The following is a 23,125-nucleotide window of genomic DNA, read 5'->3' as shown; positions in this document are numbered from 1 at the left end:
AGGTACGGTGAACTTCATATAATACTTAAAGTTCGCGAGAGGACGACAAATCCTATTAAAATTACAAAGTTCGCCGGAAGTGCAGCAACTTTGTCCAAAATATAAAAAAAATCAAAAAATTAAAATCTTAATAATTTTTTCAAAAAATAAATATTTTTTATTTTATAATAGAAAAATATCCAACAAATATGACACATCATATTCATTCATTCATTTTATTATCATTAAATAATTAAATAATGTGTATTTTTATTACTTAAAATAAATCTATCTTTTAATGGATTTTTTAGGATTATTAAGTTATTAAAAATTTATTTTTTTAGTGTGTTTGACAAAATTTTTATAATAAAAATAAAAATATTTAAAAAATATTTTTTTTAAAAATTACAATTTATATTTTTTTTAAAAGATCTTTTTATTTAAAAAAATGTTTTAACATAATAAATAAACAAAAGAATATTTTTATATTATTATATCTAAACATAATTACTAATAGAAAAATCCTACATCCAAGTCATTTATCTAACCAAACCCAATCAAGTTGTTATAATGTGTTTCTCGTTCATCGCTGCTGCTACTGCCTCTTCTTATTCTTCTCATTTTTTCTCATCTTTCTCTTTTGTTATCATCGTCGTCGTTGTCACTACCATCACCACCTCCTCCTTCTCTTCCTCCCCCTTCATTTCTCATTTGAATTTATTCTCCTCCTTCCTTTTTTTCCTTCTCCTCCTCCATCATCATCATCATCATCATCATCATCGCTGCTGCTACTGCCTCTTCTAATTCTCATCTTTCTCTTTCGTTATCGTCGTCTTGTCCCCACTACCACCTCCTCTTCCTCCTCCTTCCTTTTTCATTTGAATTTATTCTCCTTCTTCCTTGTCCTCCTCCTTCATCATCATCTTCGTTATCAACGTCGTTGTCGTTTTTTGCTTATACGTAAATTACATTGTTTCTTTTCCTCCTTCATTCTCTTTTAAATTTGTGTACATATAAGATTTCAATCCAATAAATGTACATTTAAGTCTAATTGAGAAGCAATACTCTTAAAAGAAGTAAGAGCAACAGAAAAAAAATAAGAAGCAAAAAATACAATATTAAAAAAGAGATTTTTATATTTTTATAAAAATATTTCGGTGTTAAAATTAAGAAATTTTGGTGTTTTTTTTGTTTCTAGCAAGAATTCAATCCAATAAGTGTGAACCTACTTTCATTCAACTAAATAAGATTCTAATATAGTACAAACATGTTCATTCAAGTAATTTTGGTATTATCTTGTGATTTTTTAGTATGCAATTTACTTTTTACATTCATTCAATTAAATAAGATTGTAATACATGTTCATTCAAGTCTAATATGAGAAGCAATACTCCTAAAAAAAAGTAAAAATAACAATTCAAAACTCTTCCTCCTTCTCCTCTCCTCATTTATAAGTTTGCAGTAAAATTTTGGTATCAAAATTAAGAATTTTTTATGTTTTTATAGCAATATTTTGGTGTTAAAATTAAAAAATTTCGGTGTTTTTTTTTATAAGAATTCAATTCAATAAGTGTGAACCTACATTATTCAAGTAATTTCGGTGCTATCTTGTGATTCTTTTAGTATGCAATTTATTTTTTACATTCATTCAATTAAATAAGATTATAATACATGTTTACTCAAATCTAATATGAGAAGTAAAAATAACAATTCAAAACTACTCCTCCTCCTCCTCCTCATCATCATCATCATAAGCAAAAAAAATGCAGCATTAAAGAAGCTGTGTTTTTTAGTTAAATTTCGATGTCAAAATTAAGGAGTTTCAGTGTCATTGTTAAAAAATTTCGGTATTATTTTTTAGGGATAAGCATTGTTTTGGTCCCTAACATTGAGGGTGAGAATCGAAACCGTCCCTCATATAATTTTTTATTTAGAATCGTCCTTAACATTTTTTTTTCGTATTAAAATCGTCCTTTTAATTTATTTCGGACAAAAATACCCTTTCCTGCTACTGGCACCTTTACCTCCACCACCGGCACCAACACCAATCCCAACACCAACACCAACAACAACACCACCAAGAATAACAACATGATCAACACAAATTAAACAAATCAAGGAATCAGGAATTCAACAAATCAACACAAATTCAACAAATTCAATAACTAAATCAACACAACCAGAAACACAAAGCAGAAAATTCAACAAGAGAAGCAGAAGCACAAATTCAACGATGGAGAAGCAGAAGCAGAAACTCAAGCACAAAGCAGAAAATTCAATAAGAAAGAAAAGCAGAAGTAGAAAATTCAAGCACAAAGCCAAATCAACAGAGAAGCACAAAGCCAAATCAGAAATTCAAAGCACAAAGAAGCAGATGCAAGCGGCATTGCAGGACTACCGGCAGCTCGTGGGCGACGGAGCGACGGCGACTGGGTAGATTGGCGGTGGCAAGAGCATGCATGAACGGCGGCGACGCACTCGACGGCTGGGTAGATCGGCAGCTCGGGCTCCCCTTCCCGGCGACGCACTCCACGGTGGCGGCAGAAGCGGCTGGGTAGATCGGCAGTGGCAGGAGCATGCATGAATGGCAGTGACGCACTCCACGGTGGCGGCAAAAGCGGCTGGGTAGATCGGCAGCTCGAGCTCTCCTTCCCGGCGACGCACTCTGTTCGTGGTTCTGGCGGCGGCTCGTGGGCGGATGGCGGCGGCGGCTATAGCAATGGCCTCGTCCCTTCCCTCCCGCGTTTCCTTCCCTCCCCCCAACCCCAACAAAAACATGTTTCCTTTGCCCTCCCCCCCCAAACGCGTTCTTTTTTTTATTTTTTTTAAATTTTATATTTTTTTATTAAAATAAGGGTAGTTTAGGAATAAAATTTTATTAAAAATGATGATTTTAATATGAAAAAATGTTAAGGACGATTTTAAATCAAAAATTAGATGAGGGACGGTTTCGATTCTCATCCTCAACGTTAGGGACCAAAACAATACTTACCCCTATTTTTTAATAAATTCTGCATAATTTAAAACTTCTCATCCTCTTCTTTTTCGTTATTATCATCATCATCTTCTTCTTTTCTTATCTCACATTCTCATAATTCTTCTTGTTTTACCCTCTTAACAAGAATAAAAACAAAAAAAAGAGAAGAAAAAAATCAAACAAAAAAAAAAGACATACATAATGCTGAAAAAATACCAGAAAAATAAAGAGAAAAAAAAACGCAACAACTGCATGCAGAGAAGAAAAAAGAGCGTGAAAAAAAAGAAAGAGCGCGAAGAAGAAAAAAAAGCGCCAATGTGTCACTGAGAGTTGGAGCGTGTCTACACGCTCTTATTAGTAAAATTGGTGTTTGTTAAGTTTGAACCAACTTAGTTAAATTTAGTTATAAAAAAATTTGAATATATAACGAAATTAAATTACTAAATAAAAAAATATTTTTATATAAAACATCTAAACATTAAATTATTTTAATTTTTTTTAAAAAAATCTTTTAAACAAAAATAACTTAAAAGAAAATATTTTTTTGTTAAAACTCACTCAAAAGAGTTCTGAGTCTCACACTTAATCGTGTACATTCGACATTTCTATGAAGAATAGGTGGATATGCTAAATTGTTAATTGTTCTTTATTTTTTTTTTAATTACGCTGCTATTTTTTAGTATATAAATTTTATTTAAGAGTTTATTTTTGGTTAATAAATTATTATATATACAAAATAAAATTTAAACCAGAAATTATTTTTAATATGGAAATAGATATGGTATTTTAGTTGAATATTGATATTTGAAATGTATTACAGTATTGTGGAAATCATTCAACATGTCCCCACATATTGCAACACGCCCCCCACGTGTTGACTTCTCTCTTACAAAATCTACCCATCTATAATTACACCAAATAATTCCATTTTAAAAAAAATATCAATATTTTTTTTATATAAAATCAGTCAATTTAAACTCCAAATATTTATTTAAATAAATTAATAAACTAATAATTAAATTAACCTAAATTGGTTAATTGTTGTTTATATTAATGGCCCCATATTGCACGTGTTTTGTGATGCCATAAAATTAATTTGTCAATTAATTAGTATAAATTACTCTTTCTTTTTCGTTTTCCTCTTCTATAGTTTACTGGATTTTCTTAATAATTTATTATTAAAATAATAGTTTATCAATAAGTAAGAAGAAAAGCATAAAAATCCAGTAAGAGGTAGAAATTGTATTAGTAATGATTAGCGTAGTAATAGACACAAATTAAATTCATATTTTTATTTATAAAAAATATATATAATAAAAAATTTGATATTAACTAAATAATTATTTTATACTTTAAAAGGGTAATTTTTTTCAAATTTTTTGAAAAATATTATTGCTATTGTTATAAAATAACAAACAATATTTTTATGAATACAGAAGATATGCTAGCTGCTGATTATCGAATTTATTAAGAAGATATTTAGTTGAGAGGGGAATAAAAGGATATTCTGCAAATTATTATTATTATTATTAATTTATAATATATATCCATATCTTGGACAACATACATGTGCCTCTCCTACTTGTAATATTCAATTATTATTTTTTTTTTTAAATTCTATATTTTGGGGATTATAGAGTTAGTTTCGTCACAAGGACCACATGGTATTTATTATTGAGCGTTGAAACAGAGAAAAACAAAATAAATACGAAGGTTCAAGTGAGTTGAGGAGGGGTTAAATCAAAGAATTATTTTTACAATTTAATAAAACAGATTGTGTAAAATATTGAATTTAAGAGATTATTTTTAATTTTGTTTTGTTCTATAGTGTAGAATAAACATAACTGAAATTGCAGAGAATAAAAAAGGAGAAAAATGATATTATGATATATTTTGGTTTGTTACAAAATATAATGTCAATTTATGTCTATTTTTTATTATAACAATGGTAGAATTTTTACTATAATTTATTTGAATTACGAATATTAATTCTAAGAGATTCACACTCTTATAATTTTACCTAAAGGATAAAGTACTAAATTGGTTTCTTATGTTTGGGCGTAATCTTGTTTTGGTCTTTAAGGTTTAAAGTGTCCTATTTGAATCCAAAAAAATTTTATTTAGTTTCAATGTAGTCCCACCGTGAAATCAAAGTTAAATAATTATAAATGTAGTAGTATAAGAACAAGATCGATAATCTGGAGAACAAGTACAAACTCTAGAGGCACAAAATCAACTGTGGATGACTGGATGCATCAATACATTTATTTATCATTTTTATTACAACTTAAAATGAAATATTTTCTATAGAACTAAGGACAATGCTAAATAAATGTATTGATGCATTCACAGTTGATTTTGTGCCTTTGGAGCTTGTACTTGTTCTCTAGATTATCGACCTTGTTCTTGTACTGCTGTCATGTAAAACATTTCATTAATTATTTAACTTTAACCTCACAGTAGAACTAAATTGAAGCTAAATGAAACTTTTTTGAATTTAAATAAGACACTTTAAACCTTAAAGAACAAAACAAAATTATTACACCCAAACCTAAGAGACCAATTTAATACTTTACCTTGCTTAAACTATTTCAAGCTTAGTAACACATTTGCTAGGTACTAACTCAACCTTCTACGGGGAACTAAATCCATTTTAAACCAACACACTTTTCAAATTCAAAACACTCAAACAAAAAGATTAAAATGACTTTTGTATTATTTTTTTAATCCTTTGAATTTTTAAAATAAGCTTGAGTTTAGACTAAAGATAAACAAGAACACACTCAATAAATAAAGAATAACAGCAATATATGTCAGATCAAATTTTGTTCAAAGTACTTTCTTGGTTCGATCTTTCTTTTATAAAGATTAATATCTCCTCTTCAACGCTCTTAGCCATTGGCTTTGAATGAAAATCCTTTCCTTATTTAGCTTGATTGTAAAGTACAGCAATTGTGTAATTACTCAAGAATCTTGGACCGTATATCTTACTATCTTAATTGTGCAGCATCTTTTTAAATTTGGCTTAATATTTTATTTTTTATTTTTTTGAACATAGGTAGTTCAACACAATAAAGTGGAGCAAAATGGAACAAAAGACAACAAAAACCAAACATAAACATAAATAAAAAGTTGTAACCCGTTGTCATCTCCGGCATTGCCATCAACAACCAAACGGATTAACTTCACACCATTCCTTGTAACTCAAGAAGGACAGAATCTTTACTCCTTCAACATTTGTCTCTACTCTCTGAAAAACTCTGCTATTCCGCTCCAACCAGATGTTCCAAATAACTGCACAGAATCCTATCAACCATTTCTTTTGCTCAGACTTCTCACCTGTTATTCTAGTCCAACTCTCAAAGAACTCTTTAACAGTTCCCGGGGCGGTCCACGCTCTATCAGTAAGCATCAACAAAGCACACCACACCTGCCACGTAAACTCACAAGCAAAAATTAAATGGTGTACAAACTCTATGTCCTTTTTACACAACACACACATATTGTCATGATGATTAATAATGCCAAGTCTACTTAGCCTCTCCTTCGTGTTGACCCCGCCTACTAGCACAAACCATGCAAATAGCTCCACTCTTGGAGGAACCAACCCTCTCCAAATGGAACTTGTGAATTTGTAACTCGTGATGTCAGCTGGGAGAGTCTCTTGCTGTAGCACATGCACAAAGGAGTTAGTAGAAAAAATACCATTTTTATCAAATTTCTATACAACTGAATCCTTTCTATCAACCGATAATCTTACAACCCGTAACCGCTTGTAAAGTTGATTGAGCAGCTCTAACTCCCATTGGAAGAGTTCTCTCCTCCATTGGAAGTCCCATACCCACTCTAACCCATCCCAAAATCCACAGTCGCTTATTACGGATCCTTGTTGATTTGAAACAGAGAAAAGTCTCGGAAAATAATCTTTCAAAGGGCCACCTTGTACCCACGCATCCTCCCAGAAACGAATGTTTCTTCCATTTCCGACCTCCATGGACAGACCCCTGATCATCATATCTCTTGCCTGTTGCTCCTTAATATTTAGCTGGCAAATATCTTTCCATGGCCCCCCTCTTGAAGGCAAAGGTTGGCTTGATAACATTACAGATGGGTCCAGGTGATTACAAGAGCATACAACCTTCTTCCAAAGCGGGAAGTCCTCCTTTGAAAAGCGCCACCACCATTTGAACAGAAGCGATGCATTCCTAATTAGAGCATCTCCCACCCCCAAGCCACCTAGCTTTTTCGGCGCTTGAACTACCTCCCATTTCACCAGTGGTATCCTGTTATTCCCATCTTCTTTACTCCACAAGAACCTTCTTTGGAGTCCGATAATCTTTTCTGCAACCCCCTTTGGCATCTTATATAAGCTTAAGTAGTAAACTGGCAGGCTATTGAGAAAAGATTTTATAAGGACCAACTTACCCGCTATGTTGAGAGATCTAGCTTTCCATAAGCTCAGCTTGTCTTCCACCTTATCTATGATTGGTTTCCAAGTCTTCACCAGCCGAGGATTAGCGCTAAGAGGGATTCCTAAATACCTGACAGGTAAAACAGCTTCGGCACATCCCAACAGACCGCACATGTTCGTCACCCATTCCTTCTCACAATTGACTGAAATTAGGCTCGACTTTTCAAAGTTGATACTCTGGCCAGACATTAACTCAAAACAACGCAGAAGCCTCTTATAATTCACCAGCGACTCCGTTTCCTGTGGACAAAAAAGGATTCTGTCGTCTGCAAATTGGAGATGCGACAATTCTATATTGTCCCTTCCCACCAGCAGTGGAGAAATTCTGCCATTTCCAACCGCCTCCCCCACCATCCTGTGCAGAACATCAACAACAAGAACAAATAGGAAAGGGGAGAGAGGATCGCCTTGTCTGATCCCCCTCTCCATCTTGAACGGCTTGGTTGGTGACCCATTGATTAACAAGGACATAAATGCTGTAGTCACACATTCCTTCACCCAGGTCCTCCATCTAAGCCCAAAACCTATTTTCTGTAGCACTATATCCACAAAGCTCCATCTCACTCTGTCATAGGCTTTCTGAAAGTCCAGTTTAACAATTTCCGCTTGCTTCTTTCGCAACTTAAGCCATTGGATTGTCTCACAAGCAATGAGGGCACCATCATGTATTTTGCGATCCTTTACAAATGCGGACTGAGTCTCCCCCACTAGATGTGGCATCACTGATCGCATTCTTCTTACCAGCACTTTGGATATCACCTTATAGACACAGCCAACCATACTAATCGGTCTTAAGTCTTTTATTTCCTTGGCCCCCACAAATTTTGGAGCTAGGGCCACCCAGGTGACATTAGCATCTGCTGGTAGCTTAGCACTCTGAAAAAAGCCCAACACAGCTGCAGTAAACTCCTGGTCAAGCTCATCCCAACATTTCTTTATGAAGTTCATATTATAGCCATCACTCCCTGTAGCTTTACTGGACTCACAATCCCAAACTGCCTCTCGTACTTCCTCTGTCGACAGCATTTCCTCTAGTACTGCTGCCTCTTCGTTAGTAATCTGCTTAACCATCCCATCACGGATCCCAATCAAAGGGGCATGCTCCTGTCTATACAGCTGTTTATAAAAACCCATAATCGCAGTCTTTATTCTGGCCTGATTCCGTACCAATCTTCCATTGATCACTAAAGAATCGATTCTGTTGTTCCTCCTTCTTGCCGATGCTAGGTTATGGAAGTACCTAGTGTTCTTGTCCATATCTCTAGTATGCTTGGATCGGGACATTTGCTTCCAATGCAACTCCTTTCTGACATACCACTTCGCACAGCAAGTCACCAGAGCCTTACGTCTAGCCTCCATTGTTCCATCATAACTACCAGCACTAACCTTATCATCAATCTTCTTGATCTCTTCCTCAAACTTCTTTATCCTGTTGTCCATGTCCCCAAAATTATCCGTATGCCATCTCCTGAGCGGTACTGTCAGTGCCTTCAGCTTGTTAGTAAACATGTCGTCTCCCAAATTCCTCCACTCATCCTTTACCAGCTTCAGAAACCCTTCTTGTGTAAACCAGGAATCCAAACTGCGGAACGGTCTTGGACCCGCACAAATTCTAGAGTCTTCTAAAATCAAAGGGCAATGGTCTGATAGGCCCCTCGGCCCTCCTTTCAAACGAGTATCTGGAAACTCCTCAAGCCACTCCAAGCTGACCAAAATCCTATCAATGCGGCTACAAGAACGACCTCAAAACCATGTGGACTTTCGATCAATTAACGGTAAATCGAGTAGCTGTAAATCTTGTACCCATTCCTTAAAATCCTCCGCAGATGCCGGTAGACTAGTAGCGTCTTTCCTTTCTTCCAACCGCAGAATCAGATTAAAGTCTCCCATGAAGCAAAACGGAACCTGACAGAGACCGTCCATGTAACTTAACTCCTCCCACATCACCAGTTTCTCACTCCGAACATGTGCACCATACACCAAGCAGAAAGCACATTTGAAATTACTTTTTGTCAGAGAACCTTCGACGCACAGCCAGCCATTTCCTTTATAGCAGTTCAATCTTTTAAATAAGAAATTATCCCACATTAACAATAAACCGCCCGATGCACCAACAGATTCCACAAACTCCCAATCCACCGCATCACAACCCCACAAGCGTGCTACATCAAACTTAGTCACATCCTCCCTCTTCGTCTCAATCAACCCTAACATATTCAACCTATATTTTTTCTTTAACTCTTTCACCATACTCCACTTTCCATACCCTCCTAGGCCTCTAACATTCCAACAACTATAAATCATTTAAAATAATTTCTACACACCTTATTATGTTGTTTAGGCCTGCTCCTCCTAGCTTTCTCCTTTTGTTTTGCCATCTTTCTTTTTGCTGCGATTATTTCATTCTGACTTTGTAGAATCGCCATAATATCTTATTCATCGTCATAAAAAACCGCACCTGACTCCACTGCTAGCTTCAACATTTCATTATTCTCTACTAGTTGTCCTGCCTGCGTACCCATCTGATCAAAATCTGGTATTGCACATTCAATTTCTGTCTCGGATCCAGCATCCTCATTACGCCATTCATTCACATTGCCTTGACCCACACCTTCATCTTCGCCTTCTATCTCTTCCAATTCACTCACCTTTCCCCGACATATCATGTATTGACAGCCATGTTCAGACCGGCTTCTTACCTCATCAACAATTCCCTCCACTTCCGGTTCGTCTACAAAGCCAACAAGTGCTTTCTGTCCCACCGTTGTCGCAGCTCCCTCACTGGTGCATTTTACCAGAGCATGGCTATGTTCCTCTGCTCCCCCGCCAGACCGAACAGCCGCGCCGCCAGGACATTCAGCCGCGCCTCTCCTCGACGCACAGGGAAGTGAGTTATCCCGATCGCCCACGTCGTCCACCAAGGGAGGTGTCGCGCAGCTATTCTCGCTGAAGGCGCCCCTGGATGAATCAGCTTCTTTCGTCCACGACCCTGGAACGCGTGGAGGAGTCTGACCCGGCCCAGATCCACTCTCTTGGTGCTGGTATGGCCTAACCTGCTTCTCCAACCCAGACCCGCAATGTTGCTCCTGACCTGGACCAGCTTCAATACCGCATTCCATCTCCTGGCTTGCCCCCTTCTTCTTTCCAGGCCCAGATCCACAATGATACAGGGCTTAATATTTTATTAATATTGTTATTTTGTATAATTCTAACTTTTTTGATTTATCATTCTTAATTAATTTTTACATTGTTTATCATAATAATTAATTATAATAAAAAATAATTAATTATATTTATTATTATAAAATACTAAATTAAATTTTGACTCAATAAATTAAATAAATAAAGGACTGATTAGTAGGGAGATTGATGTAATTGTTGTCCTATCTTATCGTATTTATGTTCTTAAATAATTTGGAATTATTTAGCTTTGGCTCTTCAGAGATTTCCATGATATTACATAACATATTTGCATGGGAGTACCAACTATATATGCAAGTGACACCAAACTACTTCACTAGTGGATGATCATCTATAAATTTTCATTGTTCTTTTTTGTGTGTGTGTAATGGAATAAATTAGTCCTTCATTATACAATTAATTAACGGAATAAGATCTGTTTACTTTCGATAAAGTTTTCTTTGGCAACAATGTATAATAAATGGCACCACCCACTCCCTATAGTTTTCCTCCTTTCTCCGGAAAGAATGGATAGCTCAAAATAAAAACAATGCTAAAAAAAATTCATCAGAAAAAAAAAAATTGAGGGAGAAAATTTGTAGTTCATGGAAATTGAATGATGGAATAGGCCTTAACATGTTAAGCCCGCATAGGGTTAGCTTAGACCTTAGAATGCTTAATTAATATTTTCTGTTTCTGGTTAATTATTGTATTTAATTCAAAAACCATTAACCTATCTAACATACCTAGAAGATCCAAGTTAAGCCTTAAGAGATTAATGACCCCAAAGAAAAAAAAAGGTTATAAATTTACATTATAGTCCTCAAGATCCAACATTGTTTAAGGCTCTCTTTCTTTGAAATTTAAAAAAAAAAAAAAAAAAATAGGAATTTGAAATTCAGTCTATCATTATTTGTGAGGCTTGTTGCATGAATGGGCAAAAATTGTCCAGTAATAAGGGAGCAAAGAAGCAACAAAAGTAAACACAACTTGCCATAGATTGTTCACTTTGAGTAAGCAAGACATTCAATCTTGAAATGACATTTAGAAACATGACAATTGACAAAGGATACTTTGTTCACAAAACCTCTTTTCAACATACTAAGAAAGTTCCCATAATAGTACATTTGCAACCATATATATGATGATTGATTTTACAAATGTATGTCACCTATACTTGCCCTATTTTACATTTGCATCAAGAATAATAATGGACACTTACAAATGAGACCAACCAACCCTATTTCCTTATTTTACATTTGCATTTGCAAACACACAATCAATACACTTTCCAATCATTTCTATTTTGTAAAATTTTTAAAAAGAAAATTATGGTTCTATGTGTCAAATTTGTTTGACATTTTAAATCATTTGGTTCCTCTGTTTTTCTTTTTATCCCATTGAACCGTCGGCTTTTAGGTCCTATTATTAGGAGTCTGATTAACCCGGTTCAATGTTTTAAATCCGTTCTAACTATTGATTTAGTCCTGAGTTTGGACAGAAATAGAATGCTTGAGATCACCGATATGTAATTCATGGTCACCCATTGGGATCCTTCGGACCCCAAACTCATCAACAACAGACAAATGCTTGCAAACATGAACACCAACACTAACCCTTTGCTTTGATCCAGCAGGAACAAGCACTTTATGAAAACTCACCAATTTCTTATCCTCTGACCAATTATTATTCCCTTTAATTGGTGGCTTAGAGAAAATCAAAAGGGTGTGTGTCCCATCCATTGACCCTTCATTCTTCACATCAACATGGAAGCCCATATGTAGGGCATCACAATTTGCATGGCTCACTTTGATTGAAGATGAGGCCCAAGTTGAGTTTGTTTGGGCTTTGAGGGGAGTTGAGAAGGACACTGAGACTTGTTTGGGTGCAAGTACTAGGGTTTGGGAGAATCTACTGTAGCTTAGTCCATGCCCAAATGGGTACACAACTGGGCCCTTGTAGAATCTGTAGGTTCTTCCTGGGTACCCTGTTGATGGGTTTGGACGCATGTCCATTATTGTCATTGGCACTTTCGATAGATAGCTTTGTGGGTACCATGTCATTGGAAGCCTTCCACCTGCCCAAAATTAGAGAAAGAAACAACTCAACTTTTTATTTTTACTATAAAAATGAAATCTGGGCCTTTAGGCCCCATCTTATACCAAAAAAAAAAAAACGAAAAATGAAATCAAATATGACAGGATTTGGATTGTCACTACTATAGTACTATGTATATAAAAAAAAATTATTCTATTTTTGGACAAGATATATCAAAATTATTTTGTTGACCAAAAAGAATATGTTTTATAATTATATTGATTTCAAACTTAAAAGCTGCCAGTTTTCAATGTTCTGCATGCCACTTTCAAATTACAAAAAATAATCTAAACAATTTCTTGTTAGGTAGTGAATATATATATATATAACCTACTTCTAAAAACATAAGCTAATTCCATATAAATCCTAAATACTCTTATTTGAACTTTTTAATTTTTTTTTATTTTCTTTTTTTTTTGTAAAAGAAAAAAAAAAGAATTTTAGGGTACCTGGATTGGTTCTGCCAAAGATGACATCAGCAATGGCAGTTCCTCCAGCTTGGCCAGGATAACCAGCCCACAAAATTGCAGTGATCTTGGGATCATTTTTGGCGAATGAGACATCAACTGGGCCACCAGACATGATGACCAAGACAACTGGGCCCCTGGCGGCCCTGGCAACTCTGGACACAAGCTCCTGTTGGAGGCCCGGTAAGAGAAGCCCAACCCTGTCCCTGGTCTCAGCCTCTATGGACTGGTCCAGGCCCATGACAAGTATTGTTGCATCTGTTCGCCTGGATGCGATCTCTGCGGCTCCAAATAGTTGGTTGCCTCCACATGCAACATCCCTGCACCCTTCTTGATGTACGGTCTTAACATATCTTGAAATCCCTTGTAATGGTGATGTGTAGCCACATGCAACACCTACCCAAAATCAAAATACACAGTATCATACAAAGATCATCAATAACCAGAATTTATGTTGGTAAACAAAAGTTAGACCTAATTCAAAATTTAGTTAGTAATAAAAACAAGAGTTGTATTAACAAGTATTCTAAAAAAAACTATGAAGTATGGACATCTTGTTGTCATATTTGTATTTTAAACACATTTTAAACATGACACTCATTCGATAATCGTCTAATATGCATTATATTTTATTCAACTGTGTCTTAATAAAAATAAAAAAAATATATATTTTTCAAAAAATATTTAGATACAGCTAAATATTATCACAAGTCACAGTGTCTAATATAATTCTTTTGGCCTATTTTTTTGAAATGGGTTTAAAAATTTTATGTATTATTATTTATTATTAAAAAAATTATCTTGCATGATTTACTTAATTAAAAAAGACATTAAAAATATTTTAAAAATTTAGTTTGTGATTTAATATTATTAGATATCAAGATATTGTTACAATTTAACAAAAAAATATTTTATATTTTTAAATTAAAATTTTTGAATTTCCCAGATCAATTTGAAAATACACTTTAACTATGCTAAGCTAATTAATAATTGGTAAATTGGTGAAGACGTACCAGCATAGTTTCCTATCATTGTAACAGTAACATCTGAATTGGGCCCAATGACAGCTACGGTGCGAACCCGCGTAGGGGATAAAGGCAACGCGTTCCCTTTGTTTTCAAGCAACACGATGCCTTGTCTAGCTGCCTCAAGGGCCAGTTCTTGGTGGGCCGGGGTACACACATCTCTTGGGCCCAAATTCCCATACTGTTGGGCCGAAGGTTCACCATCAAACATGCCCAATCTCATTTGGACCGTAATAAGGTTAGCCAAAGCAAGATTAAGATCGTTCTCTGAAATGAGCCCTTGTCTAATGGCCGCATCCGTGTGGATCGCCAAGAATGGGCCGCAGTCCAAGTCCAAGCCTGCTTTGATGGCATCCGCCGCCGCCTCTTCCGGCGTCCTTGTGTAGTGTTGGCTATCATAGTATACTCCGACCGAGTCACAATCCGACACTATGTACCTATATACAAATTTCATAAGAAATTAAAAAAAAAAAAACACTATAAGCAATCATCCATATATATGTTAAATTTTAGGTGAAATCTCAAATAAAGTCGATTTCTTATGAAGTTGATATGTGAGAGCCGCCAGATGATTTGACTGATTTGACTAAATTTTCATCTAACGACTCTCAGATATCAACTTCACGTGAAGTCGACTTCACCTGAGTTTTCACTTAAATTTTAACATAACTTTGTCGATACTTTGTTCATCGACAGAGTCATGTGAAATTTTAACACAAAAGAATCGAATGAGAGATAAGTACTAACCCATTGAGACCCCATTGGCCGCGGATGGTGCTGCGAAGGAGTTCGGGGTCGGCACAAGTGGGCTTGCCATTGACCTGATTGTAGGAACACATGACACTAGCCACCTTCCCTTCCAACACACAAGCTTTGAATGGTACGTCATAGGTGTCCGCCAAGTCTTGCTTGCTAACCTACATGAATCCATATTTTCTTTAATTAGTTAGTTAGTTTTGAGTGAACATCTATTTATTTTATCTATGTATTAGTAAGTATTATATGTTATCTCGACAAACAAGTTCTATATTAAACAAATTAAATTATTCTAAAATATGTTTTCTATTGAAATAATCTTTGATGATTTGGTAGTTTGAATTGCATCGCTGTCAATTAACCCAAACTAATTGCAAGTGGACAAATGTCATTATCAACCACTTGCATCACTTTAATGAAAAAAATGCCTCATAGCAATAATGGAAAATAATACTTGTTACATCCCAAGAAATAAGAATGATACAAGCACCATATGGTTCTAGTCTCATAGCTTTGCAAGCTGAATATGGATATTAGATAAGGATATTAGATAAAGGGTGTGTGACTTTATATTCCCTCCAACGTAAGAAGTGAATAAAGGCAGAGGCATAGAGACATATAATGAAAAGTGCGATCAACGCCCATATAGAGCAACCACTTGAAGAACTTAGCTCATCACATGATTGGGTGGTTCCGAATTCAAGCATAAGATAATATATATATATATATATATATATATATATGATTAACAGACCTAATTCATCTTCTAATTATTTTTTTAATATTTAAATAAATAAGAATTTAAATATATATCTGTGTTATTTAAAAAAAATACAAAAAATATAAAAATTACAAAACTTTCTTTATTTAAAAATTAAGAGGATAATTAAAAGAATGAGTTAAAATTCCTAATTATTTTTTATTATATATCTAAACTAAAAAAAATTAAATATTAGTTTGAAAATTCAACTATACCCTTATATATGCTTGATATTTATATATGTATATATATGGAGAATTTTTAAAAAATGGGTAAATTATATTAATTTTTCTGCCAAAAATGATGTGATGATATCAGACATAGTATGCTTAATTTGTCATGTCTGTATTTATATTTATATATGCATATAATTCAAAATTTAAAAAAAAAATACTAGAGAATTAGTAGAATTTATTATTTTTAGTAGCAGTTAGTCTATAATATTTAAAAGTGTCGGCTAAAAATATGTTGTTAGACCACTAAAATAAAAGTATTAGGTATTTAAGTTGATAACTAAATGTACTAACAAAAAAAAAATAGATTTTATTGACCCTTAAACTTTTCTCTTTCAAAAAAGTTAGAGTGCACTAGCTTTATGTGTATATTTTTAGTTTTCATTTTCAATGTTTGGTGTTTCTTAGATTTTGCAAAGGACACGAGCTGAAAACAGAAAATATAATTTTATTGTTTTTATTTTTTTTCACAAAATTCAAAAATTAAAAAATATTAAAAATAAAAAATAAAAAATAAAAACACAAATCAAACGCACTAGTTTTCTTTTCTTTTTACAAAGAGAATAATACTATGTGTAATCTTTCCTAAATTATTTTTTTAAGAAATAAGTGTAATATTATTGACTATACAAATTAATTATATTTATTGAAACGTACCTTGGCATTGAAATGAAATCTGTCTATGCCGTTCCAATTATCAAGATCATAGGCAGTGTAGTGTTTACAACAAGCAGCCACCTTGAGCCGGTCACCCGCGCCGTTGCCTTGGAGTCCTTGCACATAGCTTGCAGCATATTTCGCGGCCAAGGTGGGGTCTTCGCCAGGAGTCTCCTGGCCACGACCCCATCGAGGATCGCGAAAAATGTTCACATTAGGACTCCAAAATGTCAACCCTGCAGCTCCACCATTGTACATTGCCCTTGCTTCATCAGACACCACCTGATGAGCATAGCAATCAAATTAAATATAATTCACATACTCATTCAATTGAATAGTACAATATTTCTTTAATTAATTTTTTAATTTTTTCTTGTGTCTTGTCTCAATATCAATTTGGCTAAAGCATCAAAGAGAATATTAAAGAAATACCAATTGGTAATAAGAAACAAGCAAGAAACTCTATCTTTGACAATTTTGGAATCTAAACGTCACATGGTCATGCTATAATGCCACCAAATGAATATCGAGTTTCCTTTTCTTTAATAATTTCAAGATTATATTGTACCTAGACAAGGACTTCCCTTCAATGTGTTTAGGTAATTAATTCTGGCTCATCAGTGTTACAGAAAATTATTAAAAATTAAAGCAACTGAATAATGACCTTTGGGAGCATCATCTATATTGAAGAAAGCGGCCTAAAAATAAACTTAATTTAATTTTATATATCGTTACCGATATATATTTTTATATTAGTAAAATTAATTTATTTAAGTTATTATTATTGTAAAAATAATATACATCTAAATATCTTGTCATAATACCACAATTCCACAAAACCTCTAATATTATATCATAAAAAATATTTATTCTAAAAAATAAAAATTTAAGTTAATAAATAGATACATAAATAATTTCTTCTTACAAGTCCCTCGGATATAATTAAATGGCATTATATAATATAAGATTCTCTTTCACATTCTTTCTACGTCGTAATTAAAAATATTTAATTTAAAAAAAAAAAAAAAGACGTAATGAAAAGGTGCACTCAAGGTTTTGCCACTTGAATGTAGAGGCGGTGTTGATGGGCAACACATCAAACACCTTGTGTTTGGTCAGTTTTCACCAAACAATAATTAATTACACAAGATTAAGAAAAAATCAAGAGGTGGTTGGATTTTATGTTTCACTAAGCAACATCCAACAACATGCAAAAATAATACTATAACAATCCTTGAGGAGGAGACTTTTTTGTGTATTGCATGCTTCATCAAGGAATTAGACGGGTCTCTATTAATTGTCACCGAAATCTTTATTAATTATTGATTATCCAATCTCAACATACACGTACATGTTTAACTTGTTAAATTAATTAGATACGTCAAAGGGTACTATATATTATATAAATTAAACTTAACCAAGCTAAGGGAAGATAAATAATAATAATAACAAAGGATAACCATACCAAAGTCCATTTAATTAATTAACCATCACAAACATGTTGCTTTCGTTTGTTTAATGAAATAATGGCGTAATGGGACTTCTTTTATAGAAACTGGTTGGTGACAAATTGAGTTGATGAATTTTCAACATCAACTCCCGTTTTCTTTAGCATATAAACTAAATATAAATTAGAATTTAATGTTGATATATTATCAATGTAAAATAGTTTTATACGTATATCTAATTACGTAACGTCACATCAATAAAAATAACTAGCTTTTATATTAACTACGTGAATAATTATTTAAAAAAATAATATAATTATATGATTGTATAAAACATTTTACACAAAATTAAACCTATAAATTATTATAAAGTGACGCGACTTGTCAGATTTTATATCATCTTCAAATGCATGCAAGGCACATGGGACACTGTTTGTTTCCATGTAGGAGCTGCGAGTAGCCGAGTAACACCATAATTTGATTAAATAACAAATATATTTTAACCCTTTTTATTTTATTTATTTATTTTTATATATACATTTGTCTTATTCTATCTGATGACAATTTTTATTTTCTAATAAACTAAAAAAAGGGGTTAGAATCAGCAAATGAAAATGAATGGTCTTTTGGCTCACACATATGATAGGACAGCAAAAACATATATATAACGGGTAGTTATAAATAGTTTGTATATGATTTATGAAAACAATTTTATTTTGTCGTCGTCGTATATCTATGTTTTGGTAATTATAATTGAAAAAGCTAAGAAAGCACTTGAGCCCTATTTATAGATAGATACCTTTTCAATTTTATTGAGGACTTGTAACTTGATTAGATTGGTAGAGAGTGAAAACTACAGCTTATTTTAAAGATTAAGGAACATTTTTTAAAATTCATGAAAATAATTATGCCCCGTGATTTTATAAATAATGAAATAATTATGTATAAATTAAACTATACACTAAAACTAATGATTTAATTATGGAAAATAAGTATCATTTGTTATTAAAGGCAGTGGTCCCAAAATAATTAATTTCTTATATCCAAGGGTAACTTATGGAAGAGAAATATGATAAGTGTACTTTATACTTCCACAAAAGCAATTGACCCTTTTGGCTACTGTCTGTATTCGAAGCCAATAATATGTTATGTTATCATACATATACTTTAGAGTTTAGATGCTTGTATGGAAAAATTATTAATTTAATCATAATTGGCCGAAAAGGAGAACCAATCAATGAATGAACAGCCTAACTGATGGATGAAAGGAAAAGTTGAGTGTATACTTCGCCACTCCTTTCCCTTTTTTTTTTTTAAATAAAAAATATAATAAAAATTAAGAGCTTAAAGGATGAAAAGGATATATTATATATATTTATATGTCAAGATTAGTTTCTTACATTTGAATAATGACAACTAGTTGCTTATTCCTGACATATATATTAAGAAATATATAAAAAAAGAGAAAGTCTATTATATAAAAATTTAATTCCTGACTTAATCCGTAGTTTAATACTTTTAATAATCTAGCAATTCATCACTATATTTTTAACTAATATTTTTAATTAAATATGAACAAAAAATAATAAAATTATATTGGTTCTATAGTATTACATACTGTTTTATTATTATTACTCAATTCTTTTATTTTACACGTGAACTTTCTATTTTTTTTCAGAAAAAAATGATTCATTTTCTTACAATATCATATTAAGATAAAAATTCATATACAATTATTATCTATACGTAAAGTTATTAATAAAAAATTATTAAATAATTTAATAAATTTAATTAAATTATTATTTAATCATATTTAACTATCAACACAAAGGCAACTGCTTCCACGCATTCAAAACTCAAAGGAGCACCATCATTGCTAGTTATAAACAAGAGTCACGCACACACATAAAAGTGCGTAAAAGTTAGAATAAAATGATAATATAAAAATGTTAAGAATCAACATTTTAATTATTTTTAATGAAAAAAGATAATTAATAAATTTTAGTCTAAATATAAAATAAATAAATAAATAAAAGAAGCTTTCTTATGTATCAATATTTTATGAATATGGATAAAGTATTGCATCCAATTAGTGAGTTGTGTTGTTTAACTGTTGAGAAAATGATGCATGGAGTAATGAAACGGCTACAGATGGAGAACGATGAAAAAATCTTACCCGTCCGATTTCAAGCCATAGAGACTGGTTGAAAGAAGCAGCGGTTGTGATGACCTGAGGGAAGCTAGTGGCACCAGGGAAGGGCCCACCGAACTTAGTCCCTGGGCCCACATTAGAAACACCGTGTAAGGCCTCCGACCACCACTCATAGCCCTGAATCCCAAGCCTTGGAACCGCTATGGCGTTATTAACCACCAGCCTTATCTTCTCCGCCAATGTGAGCCTCCCTATGAGGTCCTGCACCCTCACGTGGATTGGCACGTGCGTCCAACAGAATCTGAACGTCTTCGTTAAACCGTTTTTCGGGTCACATGCAAACGGCACCCTCCCTCCTTCCGCAATTGCCACGCCCCCACTACTTATCGTTATTGTTACCACAATAACTGACACGATAACCGATGCTAACAAACTCTTGTTACCGTTGTAACAATAATTAGAACAAGAAGGGGAAGAAGCCATGTTTGAATGATGAGTAAGTGAGAAGTGATGAATGAGGTGTGTCTTTGTGTGTTGTTGTGTATATATAGTGTGGTCATGGTGGTGGGAGTTGCGTATTTTAAAGGGTTTGAACTTTGAAGCTTTTTCATATCTTGATTGGGTTTCCACGTCGATCATCAAAATAATTGAAAATGAAAATCCAATTATTTGGATAAAATCATTCTAACATCCATCAACCTTATAATTAACACTTAACTGATTAATTGTATTACTATTTATTAAGAGTAGTGAGTGAGTGAGTGTGACTCGGAGTAACACGTAGTTGGACTCAGTGGGTATGGTAGTGGTGGTGAATAGTGACCTACCAGTTGGCTTAAGCATATGGTAGATGCTAAAATTAAATGAATAAATCAAGTTATATGCCATAACTTAGGAAGATTGACGTATATAGAATCGTACAAAATAACAACGGAAAAGGGGGATGTCTCTATTACTCTATATATATTAATGTTAATTTAATATAATTTTGAGTTAATTTATTTTTAACTTTTTTTTTTTCTGTTCCGAGAAGAGTGGGTCACGGACGGGAGAATCTCTCGTTTTCTTTCACTTTGTAGTTTGTACCGCGCGCTAATAGGCTTTCTATCCTACGGTGCATTTTTTTTCTTTTTCTTTCTGAAACAGGGTGCTTAAAAAATAATTAATTAACAAAAATTTGTATATATAATTAATCAAAATTTATCTTTTTCATATTATTCTATTTGTTGGTCAAAAATAAATAATAGAATCAATTTTAAAAACTGTACATCTAAGGTTAAAAATTACATATCTAAAATTGGTGTTAGCATTATTAACTAATTTTTATTATTTCTTCCAAATTTATCTTTTTGTTTATATGTCACATACACGAGTACATGATTATTCTACCTCCACATCTAGGTCTTTGTAATTATTTTATAATGGAAATATACATTTATTTTAAAGAAATAATAGACATTTAATAAAAAATGTTATTTGCACGTTTTAATGGCCTAATTAAAAATATTATTTGCACGTTAAAATTAACTATTAAAATTAGTCATTATATATTTGTGTATAAATATATGTATTATTTAATTTATTTGTAATATATATTATATTTTTATATATATTTTATATTAGTAACTAATTTTAGTGCATACCTAATATAATTATATATTTTTTTACATCTTTAGTATGAATTCAAAAGATTATGTGCAAAAAGTAAAAAACATATAGTATAAACAACAACACATAAAGACACAAATGTTTTAATTTCAGATAAGAGTATATATTTAAATAGATTTTTGAAAAATTTTGTATCAGATGTTTTTATTTTTTAAAAGAAATTATTTCGTTGAGATCTTTGAATTTTAATTATAAAAATAAAATATAAAATTTTGTTTCGCACTTTTAAAGATTTATTTATCAAAAATTTTAATGTAATATAAAAAATTTTGAATGAAAAATTTTAATGCAACTTTTTTTAGGGATAATGTTTGTCTACAAATGAAAGCATCATTTTAATTTGTGTTACAATAAGCTAAGGTGCATTGACATTGGGAAAATTACAGAAGTCAACATACAAATTTGACGGTTTGTGAAGGGTGTTTTTCTCTCTCCCCACCAAATACAATGACTGCTTCATTCAAAACCTCTGTTTCTGGTTGGGTGTTTACAACAACAAAATTCAAAGGCATTTTTTTCATCCCCGTGATGATGTTACTGCTTCTGACTAATAAAAACTTGTAAGAGAAAAAAAAAGATCAAAATCCCGTGACCCCATTTGCCCATAGAAGAATAATACGTACCCTGTTTTGTCCCTTTTTACCGAGCTATATTCACATCTTTCCACCCGTTTGCAACTACTTCAATTCTTTATTATAATATCTACAACGTAACACCCTTCTTTAATACTTTTTGTTTTGAATAAACTCCGGAATTAATCTCAAAGAATTCTAGATTATACAATTTGGTTCTCAATAATCTTTTATTTTCAAATTTTTTTTGAAAAATCCTTTTCATTAGATAATTTGATTTTTCTGTCATTTTATAAGGAAATTAATTTATTTTATAGTGTATTTTCTTATCTGATTGTTTTATAATAAACATTTTGTTAAAATTTTATTTGTCTAATAAGTATATTAAAAATTTGATTAAAAGTGACCAAATTAAAAGACAAAAATTCTGTCTAAAAAGAGTAATTATGAAAGAAGTCTAAAAAATAAAAATTTGTTAGTATCAAAATGTTGGATCTAAAATATTTTGGAGACTCTTTTGTTTTCTATATATCAATTTTGAGTACATTTTTCATGTGATGGAATTTTTAAGCCATTCATGTATATTTTTTGCATTATTTATTTATTTATTTATTTTTTTGAGATTTTGTGAGAGAAAAAAATGTTTTTTTTTTTTTATTTCTCTTACTGTTTTTACCTTTTTC

The 23,125-nt window shown here is 32.5% G+C and overlaps 1 protein-coding gene across 1 annotated transcript; it reads right to left on the bottom strand.

Moving 5' to 3' along the window:
• Nucleotides 1-11,680: 11,680 nt before the first annotated feature.
• LOC112741677 (beta-D-xylosidase 1) lies at nucleotides 11,681-21,134 on the bottom strand. The gene is made up of 6 exons (XM_025790744.3): nucleotides 20,227-21,134; nucleotides 16,603-16,884; nucleotides 14,944-15,113; nucleotides 14,185-14,633; nucleotides 13,154-13,567; nucleotides 11,681-12,684 (listed from the first exon to the last, which is right to left on the bottom strand). Exons 1-6 carry the CDS (start codon nucleotides 20,839-20,841, stop codon nucleotides 12,089-12,091), a joined length of 2,526 nt encoding a protein of 841 aa, XP_025646529.1. The 5' UTR covers nucleotides 20,842-21,134; the 3' UTR covers nucleotides 11,681-12,088.
• Nucleotides 21,135-23,125: the final 1,991 nt, after the last annotated feature.

Source organism: Arachis hypogaea, chromosome 14 (genome assembly GCF_003086295.3).
Source record: "Arachis hypogaea cultivar Tifrunner chromosome 14, arahy.Tifrunner.gnm2.J5K5, whole genome shotgun sequence".
NCBI lineage: Eukaryota > Viridiplantae > Streptophyta > Magnoliopsida > Fabales > Fabaceae > Arachis > Arachis hypogaea.
Note: the sequence above shows the minus strand (reverse complement) of the source record. Positions and strands in the feature narration are given on the sequence as shown.